At 55.1% G+C, this 12,263-nt stretch overlaps 1 protein-coding gene across 1 annotated transcript in view; it reads left to right on the forward strand.

Annotated features, from left to right (window-relative positions):
• Window positions 1–12,263, forward strand: part of LOC140420864 (gamma-aminobutyric acid receptor subunit alpha-3-like) — a 632,301-nt gene that overhangs the window by 559,627 nt on the left and 60,411 nt on the right. The window contains exon 8 of the mRNA XM_072504959.1: window positions 957–1,109. Within this exon, the coding sequence (XP_072361060.1) occupies window positions 957–1,109 (153 nt within the window). The remainder of the gene's footprint in view (window positions 1–956; window positions 1,110–12,263) is intronic.

Raw genomic sequence — 12,263 nt, forward strand, 5'->3', positions numbered from 1 at the left:
GTGGGAATATACAGTAATTGACTATGACATTTGCCTCTAGAACAATAATGACAACACTCAAAAGTATTTATCTAACTGTGAAGCTTTTTGGAGCATCTTGAGGTCATGTAAGGTGCTGTATAAATGCTACTTCCAATAGGATGGATAAGTGTCAAATGGATGCAGATTTACAGGAAGTCCTGATGGTCATTCAAAACTCTGATGCCTCGGGCAGCATGGTGGCACAGTGGTTATCACTGCTGCCTCACAGCACCAGGGGCCCAGGTTCAACTCCAGCATTGAGTGACTGTCTCTATGGAGTTTGCAAGTTCTTCCCATGTCTGTGTGGGTTTCCACCAGGTGCTCCAGTTTCCTCCCACAATGCAAAGATGTGCATGTTAGGTAAATTGGCCATGCTAAATTGCCTCTTTGTGTCCAAAGGTGTGTAGGTTATGTGGGGTTACAGCGATAGTGTGGGAAGTGTGTCTAGGTAGGGTGCCCTTTTAGACGGTCGGTGCAGACTCGATGGGCTGAATGGCCTCCTTCTGCACTGTCGGGATTCTATGTCCAAGGAACTTAATTGTCTATATCGCATCCACTATTACCCTTGTGTTCACTGAGCTATGTTTGCTCCTGGTTAAGTAACTTTGACATTTTCCATTTAGCCCTAATCTCCAGTTGTTCTTCATAATATTCCTGTGAAACTCAGTGGGACATTTTAGGTTTCATGTAAACGCGAGAAAATATTTATCGGGATTCCCCATGAATATATATGAGGGAATATTGATGAATGTGACAATATTCATTGGTGTTACAGGGCAAATCCATTACAGTAAATGGACCTGTCTCTGAATGTCATTGTTTAGTCAATAACCTGAGAGATGATGGCTTAATGCACATTCGATATAAGTAATCTCGCTGCCAATGGTTGATGAAACTTACTAGTGCTTAACTCTTTGCCTTCCATGTCTCTTCAGGTGAATACATTGTCATGACGACCCACTTCCATCTAAAGAGGAAGATTGGTTACTTTGTGATCCAGACGTACCTGCCTTGCATCATGACTGTGATTCTCTCGCAGGTGTCATTCTGGCTGAACAGGGAATCCGTCCCTGCACGCACTGTCTTTGGTGAGTTTCCATCTATATCGATCTTAGGCAACACACAATCAATTCTCTTTATTTCAATGCCCTCCTGGCTGGTTTCCCACCTTCAACGCTCCATGTACCTGATGTTATCTAAAGCCCTGCTCCCTGTGTCTGAATTCTCACAAAATTCCATTACCCTATCACCCACTGTGCTCACTGAGCGACACTGGCTCCTGGTCAAACAACATCTTTATTTTAAAGTTCCCATCCTTGTTTTCAAATCCTTCCATGGCTTTGGTGCCTCCTTAACTCTGCAATCTCCTTCTGACCCACAACCCTTTGAGATCTCGGCGCTTCTCCATTTCCAGCCTCTTGAACATCCCTGATTCTTGTCATTTTAGCATTAGTGGCCATGGGTCCCAAGTTTTGGATATCCCTCCCTACATTTCCCCACCTCTCCCTCATTTAAGTCACTCCTTACAAACTGCCTCTCTGACCAAGATTTTAGTCATCTGATGTAATGGGCGCGATCAAAGGCCTTGTCTCGCCCGACTTATGATGTAATGAGGCCATTAAATCTCGTGAGAGGCCTCGCATGATCTAACGTTGGCTCACGAGGCGTCACAATCTTGATCTCGGCCTCACTGGGTGAGGTCCAGATTAACGTATTTAAGTGATCCACTGGGCTCATTTAAATCTGTCAGCACCCAATTCTCCCAAGGCCCGGGAACGAATGCCCGCACTTGGGAAACCTCGCCATGGCCCCATTTAACACTGGTTCTCACAAATGTAGACCAGGCATAATGGTATCTGGGGGCTCTCTCAGATCGTCAGAGGCCTCTGGGTGGTCGGGGACAGGGCAGGGTGGTACCCTGGCATTCTCACTGCCACCCAGGCATGCTGACACTGCCAGTCTGGCACTTTGGTACTACAACCTGGCACAATGCCAGTGCCACCCGGCACACTGGAGCTGCCAGGCTGGCATTGCCATGGTACCATTGTGTTAGGTTGCCCGTACCAGGGGTTCGCTGCCCTTAGGAGCTGTGTGAGGGGGAGATCGAGAACCCCCTAAGAAGTACGTTGCGGCAGCAGGGTGTGGGGGGGCTCCGGAGGCTGCAGTGTGCTGTCCAAAGGAGGGGTCCAGAGATCTGGACGGCATTTTAAAATGGGGTGAACGGGACATTCCCAACCGAGACCAGAAAAAAACGTCCCATTTGATAACGCTAAGAAAAACCCCACTATACACGCCCAAAATAGAACTCTGTTTTTTGCGCGTTAAATCGCGCCCAATATCTCCTTATGTGGCTTGCTGTTATATTTTGCTTTATAATACTCTTGTGAAATATCTTGGGATATTTTATCACGTAAATGGTGTTACAATGCCCTGGCTAGTGCATGGTCGACTCCAGGCCTTCAGATCCTGGAGTCCCAGCACAAGTGAATTAATTGATAATTCATATAAAGTTTGCAGAATCTTTGGCCCCTTGACTGCTCAACACATTATACCCACTAGATCTGTAAGTTGACCACAATAACTGTTTATTTATAACAGGAACAGAGTTGAAATATGCAATAATTATAGCTGAATAACAGCAAGCTAATCTACTACTCCCACTTTCACCGTCCCATCCTCAAACCAAACACAAACAAGACAGGCACACACAGAGGGAGGGGAAGGGGTAAAAAGTAATAGGAATTTAAATATGAAATGAAAGATGAGTGAACTTGCTTCCGGTGTTGAGGTCTTTGCAACAGGCTGTCCTCCCAGGATGCTTAGGGTTCAAAGACACCGGCTAGATTGCTAACAAGAATCTTCTGGCAGTATCTTTCAGTCAGAACCCTCGAGCTGTAGGAATCTCCCTGGGGTGTTGCTTTAACTGTTATTAACCTGGACCTTCACTCAAAGGATCAGTCTCAGGCTTCTTTAATTCTTATTTGTTCCCAGCTCCACCAGAATGACCAACAGCCTTACTGAGTTAAGAACAGAGTTCCCCACACAAGATCTTTAAAACGGTTTTTGAACAATTGACAATGCCTTCAGCTGCTGGCTGGACTGGATTTACCTGCAATTAAATCTGGCTGTGCAGAGAGAAAGGTCTTTACTTTGGGTCTTTAGAAATAATCCATTAGATGAGAGAGAAATCAGGGGCGAAATTCTCCCCCAACGGCACGATGTCCGCCGACTGGCGCCAAACACGGCGCCAATCAGACGGGCATCGCGCCGGCCCAAAGGTGCAGAATGCTCCGCATCTTTGGCGGCCTAGCCCCAACATTGAGGGGCTAGGCTGACGCCGGTGGGATTTCCGCCCCGCCAGCTGGCGGAAATGGCGTTTGTTGCCCCGCCAGCTGGTGCGGAAATGCGGCGCATGCGCGGGAGCGTCAGTGGCCGCTGTCAGTTTCCCGCGCATGCGCAGTGGGGAGAGTCTCTTCCGCCTCCGCCATGGTGGAGGCCGTGGCGGAGGCGGAAGGGAAAGAGTGCCCCCACGGCACAGGCCCGCCCACGGATCGGTGGGCCCCGATCGCGGGCCAGGCCACCGTGGGGGCACCCCCCTGGGGTCAGATCGCCCCGCGTCCCCCCCCAGGACCCCGGAGCCCGCCCACACCGCCTGGTCCCGCCGGTAAATACCAGGTTTGATTTACGCCGGCGGGACAGGCAATTTCTGGGCGGGACTTCGGCCCATCCGGGACGGAGAATCCAGCGGGGGGTCCCGCCAACCGGCGCGGCCCGATTCCCGCCCCCGCCCAATCTCCGGTACCGGAGACTTCGGCGGGGGCGGGATTCACAGTGGCCTACGGCCATTCTCCGAGCCGGCGGGGGGTCGGAGAATGCCGCCCCAGGAGCTGGATCCTCCGCCCTGCCGCTCCACATTTTTGTTTCACCCCGCCGGCGGGATGCTCCATTATGCCAGCTAGTCAATGGGGTTTCCCATTGTGGAGCAGCCCCACGCTGTCGAGAAACCGCCGGGCTGCCGGCAAAATGGAGCATCCCGCCGGCAGAGAATCCAGCCCCAGAGCTGTGACCCTCCATTCTGACCAAAACGCAAGTAAAAGCAAACACAGTCACACAGAAGAAGGAACATTCCAGAGAAAACACCAACCAATCGGCCAGGGGCACTGATAAGGTCCAACACTTCGAAACAGTCCATTGGCCGATAGCCAAGTCCAACACGATGTATCAGCACTTACCTCCCTTGAATCTGCTGATCCAAAATTTAAACTGCTCTTTGCAACCTACCTTACCTGAGGTCATAATTCAATCTTCAGTTTACCAGCCACTCGAAGTAAAGGTGCAGTCCACCTTAAAGGCAGAGCCACATTAAATGGTCCATGTAAAGAAATTGAAGAATAACGAAATTGAAGAGGAAAAACAAGGGACAAACAGGAAATAACAAAAGGATCCTTACAGTATATTATGAAAATAGACGCTATGCTTCTCTACGTATTTTGTATGTGCAAAGGTCCTAACCAACCATTTCAGAAATGATTAATTGTAGCTGGTTGGGTAGGATTGATTAATTGATTTATTGTCACATGTACTGAAGTACAATGAAAAGTATTTTTCTACGACCAAGGTACACAATAGACAGAAAGAATAATCGGCAAAGTACATCGACAAATAAGTAATTGGTTACAGTGCGGAACAAGGGGCCAAACAAAGCAAATACGACATGAGCAAGAGCAGCATAAGGCTTCACGAATAGTGTCTTACGGGGACAGATCAGCCCAAGGGAGAGTCGTTGAGGAGTCTAATAGCTTTGGGGAAGAAGCTGTTCCTATGTCTGTTCTATATCTTCTGCCTGATTGAAGGGTCTGGAAGAGAGCAAGGCCTGGGTACGAGTGGTCTCTGACAATGCTGTCTGCCTTCCTGAGGCAACGGGAGGTGTAGACAGCATCAATGGGAGGGTAGCAAGCTTGTGTGATGCAGTTTCTTGCGATCTTGGACCAAGCAGTTGCCATGCCAAACTGTGATGCAGCCGGATAGAATGCTCTCTATCGCACAACTGTAGAAATTTGTGAGAGTCTATGCAGACATGCCGAATTCCTTTAGCTTCCATAGGTAGTAGAGACGTTGTTGGGCTTTCTTGACTGTTACATTAACGTGAGTGGACCAGGACAGACTGTTTGTGATGGTGACCCCTAGAAACTTAAAGCTATCGACCATCCCCACTTCGGAAGGGAGGACAGACTTGGTTTGTAACTCTCCTTGCTAGTAACTACAAATTCAATTGTCTGGGCTATTTAAACTGGAGACAGTAGGGAGAGCAGTCTTACCATCCAAAGTCCAAATCTCTGATAACTGGGCTCAGGCTATGCTAAGCAGCAAATTCCAGCTCAAAGAGGTTGAAACTGTCAATCCCTTTTCCGAGTCAGTACACCTCATGAACCAATCAAGACACAAACATAAGGATACAGCTGTTTATGACGCTGCCATTCACGCACACTCTGGCCTGGTCTTTTGTTTCTTTACTACGATGGCACGGTGGCACAGTGGTTAGCTCTGCAGCTTCACAGTGGCTGAGACCGGGGTTCAATTCCAGTTTTGGGAGTCTGTCTGTGTGCAGTTTGTATGCTGTCTACGTGGGTTTCCACCGGGTGCTCAAGTTTCCTGCCACAGTCCAAAGCTGTGTAGGTTAGGCGAGGTTATGCGGATAGCGTGGGGAAGTGGGCCTCGGTCGGGTGCTTTATCAGAGGGTAGGTGCAGACTTGTTGTGCCAAATGAACTCCTTCTGCACTCTAGGGATTCTATGGATTCATTGCCGCTTCTTCCTGCTTTTTTTTTCTTTTATAACTTCAGAGTAGCCAATTATTTTTTTTCCAATTGTGGGGCAATTTAGCCTGACCAATCCACATGTTTGGGTTGTGGGGGTGAAACCTACGCAGACACGGGGAAACTGTGCAAACTCCACACGGACAGTGACCCAGGGCCGGGATTCGTACCAGGGTCCTCACGCAGTAGGCAGTAGTGCTAACCACTGTGCCTTATAACAGATTTTGCTCTTGTACTTCCTCCACTCCACCCCCGTTCACTTGCTGCTAACTAATTCGCTCGCTGCCGATAGCAAGTTCCTGATCATGCCGAAATATAGCGAGCATATCATAAACTCTCATTTGCATTAATTTCCATCTCATTAGCACGGTTGAAGTCAAATGTGACGGCCTCCTGGGAATTAACCAGCTCCCCAGCGAGAAATCACACGGGCATCAATAATACTCCGATTTAAAAATGTGAAGCTGGCACAATTCTGCCGAGGTGATCTGAGGACCCTGCTGCCCCAGTGCTCAGGGGTGAGGGGGGCCGTCAGGGGGTTTGGCGTGGTCTGGGGGCTGAAGTGTTCCAGGTCGGGAGGCATCCCTGGGCCAGGGAGGAGGGGGATTGAGGGGCTTTTCATCTGTGTGGACTGAATGCCATCTTTAAGTATTGTCGATACCCATAACAGGAACAACTACAGCTGCTGCCTGTCTGTCCAGTATGGTAGTCACCACTCATAGTATATTACATGTATTACACTGCCCGTATAGTAGGTACATGGGTAAATCCCTGCCTGCTGGCTCCGACCAGTAGGCGGTGTATAAATGTGTGTGCTTGCCGGTGCAGCATGCCATTCTGGTTCCAGCTACAGGAGGCACATCTTGCTCAATAAAGCCTCGATTATTCCACTACTCTCGTCTTTGTGGTAATTGATGGTGCATCAATTTATTGAGCAAGATTTTTAAAACGATGGATCTCCGCATCAAGCCTGATCGCCTGCAGCTGAGCCCTCAAGCAGCCAATGCTACGTCCGCCTTTGACCACTTTGCACCACTGCTAGCCTGCTTCGAAAGCTACCTCCGAACAGCCGCTGAGGAACCCTCGGACTCGCAGAAGCTCCAAGTCCTCTATTCACGGGTGAGCCCTGACATTTTTCCTCTCATCCGGGATGCGCCCACCTACTCCGAAGGGATGGACCTCCTGAAAGAACATTACGTTCGACCAGTCAATTAAGTATACGCCAGGCACCTCCTGGCCACGAGTCAGCAACTCCCCGGGGAGTCTCTGGACGATTTCTGGCGTGCCCTGCACATCCGAGGTAGGAACTGCGACTGCCAGGCAGTTTCGGCAGTCCAGCACACCAAACTTTTAATTCGAGACGCTTACTGCATAAGTCCGCCAGTGGCTACTGGAAGGGGGTATGCTTGATCTTGCAGGAACCAGGCAGCTCGCTAATTTGGTGGCCTCCCGTAGCGTTCAGTCCTACGCCCCTGACCACGCGGCACCCTCGTGGGCATCGTGGGCCCCACCAGCTGCCGACTCCAGCTCACCGCAGGCCTGCGCCGCACGGCAGCCAGCCAACTCTGGGGGACCCAAGTGCTATTTTTGCGGGCAAAACAAACACTCTAGGCAGCGTTGCCCGGCATGGAGCACGACCTGCAATGGCTGTGGGAAGAAGGGACACTTTGTTTCTGTTTGCCAGGCTCGGTCGGTCGCCGCTGTTTCCAGGCCAGGCGTTCCTTCGTGCGGCCCAGGGGTGCCACCATTTTCCCCTTCGCAAGCGACGTGCGGCCCGTAGGCACCGCCATCTTCACCGGAAGCCACGTGCGGCCCGTGGGCACCGCCATCTTCACCGGAAGCCACGTGTGACCCGCGGGCGCCGCCATCTTTGATGCCACCCGCCATGTGCGCCCCGTGGGCACCGCCATCTTCGCCGCCATTTCAGATTGCACCTCAGGACTCCTGCTCGTCTGGCCCTTCATCGCCTGCCGCTACCTCCACCACCGCTGAGCAGTCCGCGACCTCCTAGCTTCTGCCGCACCTCGCCTCTATCACCCTGGATCAGTCCCGGCCCCGCAAACTCGCGACCCCGACGACGACGGTGAAGATCGATTGGCACGAGACGACCTGCCTTTTTGATTCCGGGAGCACAGACAGCTTCATCCACCCCACTACGGTAAGGTGCTGCTCCCTCTCGTCACCCAGAAAATCTGCCTGGCCTCCGGATCCCATTCTGTGGAAATCCGGGGGTACTGCATTGCGACCCTCACCGTCCAAGGCGTAGAGTTCAGCAACTTCTGGCTCTATGTCCTCCTCCGCCTCTGCGCTGTCCTGTTACTCGGCCTGGACTTCCACTGCCATCTCCAAAGCCGAACCTTAAAATTTAACGGACCCCTGCCCCCCCTCACCGTCTGCGGCCTCACGACCCTTAAGGTCGATCCACCTCCCCTGTTTGCGAACCTCACCCCGGATTGTAAACCCGTCGCCACTAGGAGCAGACGGTACAGTGCCCAGGACCGGACCGTCATCAGGTCGGAGGTCCAACGGCTTCTGCGGGAAGGGGTCATTGAGGCCAGCAACAGCCCTGGAGAGCTCAAGTGGTGTAGTGAAGACTGGGGAGAAGCACAGGATGGTCATTGACTAAAGTCAGACCATCAATCAGTACACCCAGCTCAACGGGTATCCCCTCCCACACATATCTGACATGGTCAATCAGATTGCACAGTATTGAGTCTTTTCCACAGTAGACCTGAAGTCCGCCTACCACCAGCTCCCCGTCCGCCCGGAGGACCGCCAATACACTGCGTTCGAAGCAGATGGCTGCCTCTATCACTTCCTCAGGGTTCCCTTCGGCGTCACTAATGTGGTCTCGGTCCTCCAGCGAGAGATGGACCGAATGGTTGATCAGTACGGACTGCGGGCCACCTTCTCATACCTAGATAACATCACCATCTGCGGCCACGATCAGCAGGACCACAACGCAAACATTCCTCCAGACCGTCAAACTCCTTAACCTCACCTACAATAAGGAGAAATGCGTGTTCCGCACCAACCGCTTAGCCATCCTTGGCTATGTCATGGAAAATGGAGACCTAGGGCCTGACCCCGACCGCATGCGCCCCCTCACGGAACTCCCACACCCCCGCTGCTCCAAGGCCCTGAAACGATGCCTGGGGATTTTCTCCTACTGTGCCCAGTGGGTCCCTAATTATGCGGACAAGGCCCACCCACTCATTCAGTCCACAGTTTTTCCCCTGATGGCTAAGGCTCGCCAGGCCTTCAACCGCATCAAGGCAGACATCCCCAAGGCCACGATGCATGCGGTCGACGAGTCCCTCCCCTTCCAGGTGGAGAGCGATGCATCGGACATAGCTCTGGCCGCCACCCACAACCAGGCGGGCAGGCAGTGGCCTTCTTTTCTCGCACCCTCTATGCCTCCGAAATTTGGCACTTCTCTGTCGAAAAGGAGGCCCAAGCCATTGTGGACGCTGTGCGGCATTGGAGGCATTACCTGGCCGGCAGGAGATTCACTCTCCTCACTGACCAATGGTCAGTTGCCTTCATGTTTAATAATACACAGCGGGGCAAGATCAAAAACGACAAGATCTTGAGGTGGAGGATCAAGCTCTCCACCTATCACTATGAGATCTTGTATCGCCCCGGGAAGCTCAATGAGCCCCCTGATGCCCTATCCCGCGGTACATGTGCCAGCGCACAAGTAGTCCGACTCCGGGCTCTCCACTATGACCTCTGCCACCCGGGGGTCACCCGTTTCTTCCATTTCATCAAGGCCCGCAACCTGTCCTACTCCATTGAGGAGGTCAGGACCGTCACCAGAGACTGCCAAGTCTGCGCAGAGTTCAAGCCACACTTCTACCGGCCAGGTAGAGCGCACCTGGTGAAGGCCTCCCGCCTCTTTGAACGCCTCAGCGTGGACCGCAACATGTAGTTTCTCAATTTCATTGATGAGCACTCCCGTTTCCCATTCACCATCCCATGCCCCGACATGACTTCTGCCGCAGTCATCAAGACCCTGCACAGCATCTTTATCCTGTTCGGTTTCCCCACCTATATCCATAGCGATCGGGGGTCCTCTTTCATGAACGATAAGCTGCGTCAGTATCTGCTCAGTAAGGGCATTGCCTCGTGGACCTCGCTGGCGGAGGAGGGGACCGGGAGGTTGTCTCTTGCCAGATCGGAGGCGCACCAGCAAGTGAGACTCCCCTGCCTGCCTACACCCACCTCCCCCCCAGCACACACCCTCACCCCATTCCCCCCCTCCCCCTGCACACACCCTCACCCCATTCCCCCCCTCCCCCTGCACACACCCTCACCCCATTCCCCCCCTCCCCTGCACACACCCTCACCCCATTCCCCCCCCCTCCCCCTGCACACACCCTCACCACCACCCCCCCCCCCCCCCCCCCCGCTGTGACATAGAAGTTAAGGGCCATGTCCTCCTCCAGTCCGCCCCCAGTCCCACACGGTGCCAGGTGTGCCATAAGGGGTCTGGCAGGTCCTCGAAGGACATGCGGCGCCGGTAGACACGTGGCCTTTATGGAGCGCCTCTGGCGCCTTGGCCCCACCACCACCTGCTCCCCCTACTCCTCAGCCATGTCGGTGTCGTCATCCGAGCATGCCCCTCGTTGATCTGGTCATCGTCCGCCTCGGCCTCCACCTGCGCCAGTCAGGCAGGCAGCCCTGCTGCCTCAGCGGGTCCCACCTGGCTTGCTGCAGCCTGACCCTCTGCTGCAGCCCGTCCCTCTGCTGCAACCCGTCACTCTGCTGCAGCCTGTCCCTCTGCTGCAGCCCGTCCCTCTGCTGCTGCCCGTCACTCTGCTGCTGCCCGTCACTCTGCTGCTGCCCGTCACTCTGCTGCAGCCCATCCCCCGCTGCAGCCTGTCCCTCTGCTGCAGCCTGTCCCTCTGCTGCAGCCTGTCACTCTGCTGCTGCCCGTCACTCTGCTGCAGCCCGTCCCTCTGCTGCAACCCGTCACTCTGCTGCTGCCCGTCCCTCTGTTGCAGCCCATCCCTCTGCTGCAGCCCATCCCTCTGCTGCAGCCCGTCCCTCTGCTGCAGCCCGTCCCTCTGCTGCAGCCCGTCCCTCTGCTGCAGCCCGTCCCTCTGCTGCAGCCCGTCCCTCTGCTGCTGCAACCCGTCCCTCTGCTGCTGCCCGTCCCTCTGCTGCAGCCCGTCCCTCTGCTGCTGCAACCCGTCCCTCTGCTGCTGCCCGTCCCTCTGCTGCAGCCCGTCACTCTGCTGCAGCCCATCCCTCTGCTGCAGCCCGTCACTCTGCTGCAGCCCGTCCCTCTGCTGCAGCCCGTCACTCTGCTGCTGCAACCCATCCCTCTGCTGCAGCCCGTCCCTCTGCTGCTGCAACCCGTCCCTCTGCTGCTGCCCGTCCCTCTGCTGCAGCCCGTCACTCTGCTGCAGCCCGTCCCTCTGCTGCAACCCGTCACTCTGCTGCTGCCCGTCCCTCTGCTGCTGCCCGTCCCTCTGCTGCTGCCCGTCCCTCTGCTGCTGCCCGTCCCTCTGCTGCTGCCCGTCCCTCTGCTGCAGCCCGTCCCTCTGCTGCTGCCCGTCCCTCTGCTGCTACCTGTCCCTCTGCTGCAGCCCGTCCCTCTGCTGCTGCCCGTCCCTCTGCTGCTGCCCGTCCCTCTGCTGCTGCCCGTCCCTCTGCTGCTGCCCGTCCCTCTGCTGCAGCCCGTCCCTCTGCTGCAGCCCGTCACTCTGCTGCTGCCCGTCCCTCTGCTGCAACCCGTCCCTCTGCTGCAGCCCGTCCCTCTGCTGCAGCCCGTCCCTCTGCTGCAGCCCGTCCCTCTGCTGCTGCCCGTCCCTCTGCTGCTGCCCGTCCCTCTGCTGCTGCAACCCGTCCCTCTGCTGCTGCCCGTCCCTCTGCTGCAGCCCGTCCCTCTGCTGCAACCCGTCCCTCTGCTGCAGCCCGTCCCTCTGCTGCAGCCCGTCCCTCTGCTGCAGCCCGTCCCTCTGCTGCAACCCGTCCCTCTGCTGCAACCCGTCCCTCTGCTGCAGCCCATCCCTCTGCTGCTGCCCGTCCCTCTGCTGCAGCCCGTCCCTCTGCTGCTGCAACCCGTCCCTCTGCTTCTGCAACCCGTCCCTCTGCTGCAGCCTCTCCCTCTGCTGCAGCCTGTCACTCTGTTGCAACCCGTCCCTCTGCTGCAGCCCGTCCCTCTGCTGCTGCCCGTCCCTCTGCTGCAACCCGTCCCTCTGCTGCAGCCTGTCACTCTGCTGCTGCAACCCGTCCCTCTGGTACTGCCCGTCACTCTGCTGCTGCCCGTCCCTCTGCTGCAACCCGTCCCTCTGCTTCTGCCCATCCCTCTGCTGCAGCCTGTCACTCTGCTGCAGCCCATCCCTCTGCTGCAGCCCGTCCCTCTGCTGCTGCAACCCGTCCCTCTGCTGCTGCCCGTCCCTCTGCTGCAGCCCGTCCCT

Source organism: Scyliorhinus torazame, chromosome 5 (assembly GCF_047496885.1).
Source record: "Scyliorhinus torazame isolate Kashiwa2021f chromosome 5, sScyTor2.1, whole genome shotgun sequence".
Lineage (NCBI taxonomy): Eukaryota > Metazoa > Chordata > Chondrichthyes > Carcharhiniformes > Scyliorhinidae > Scyliorhinus > Scyliorhinus torazame.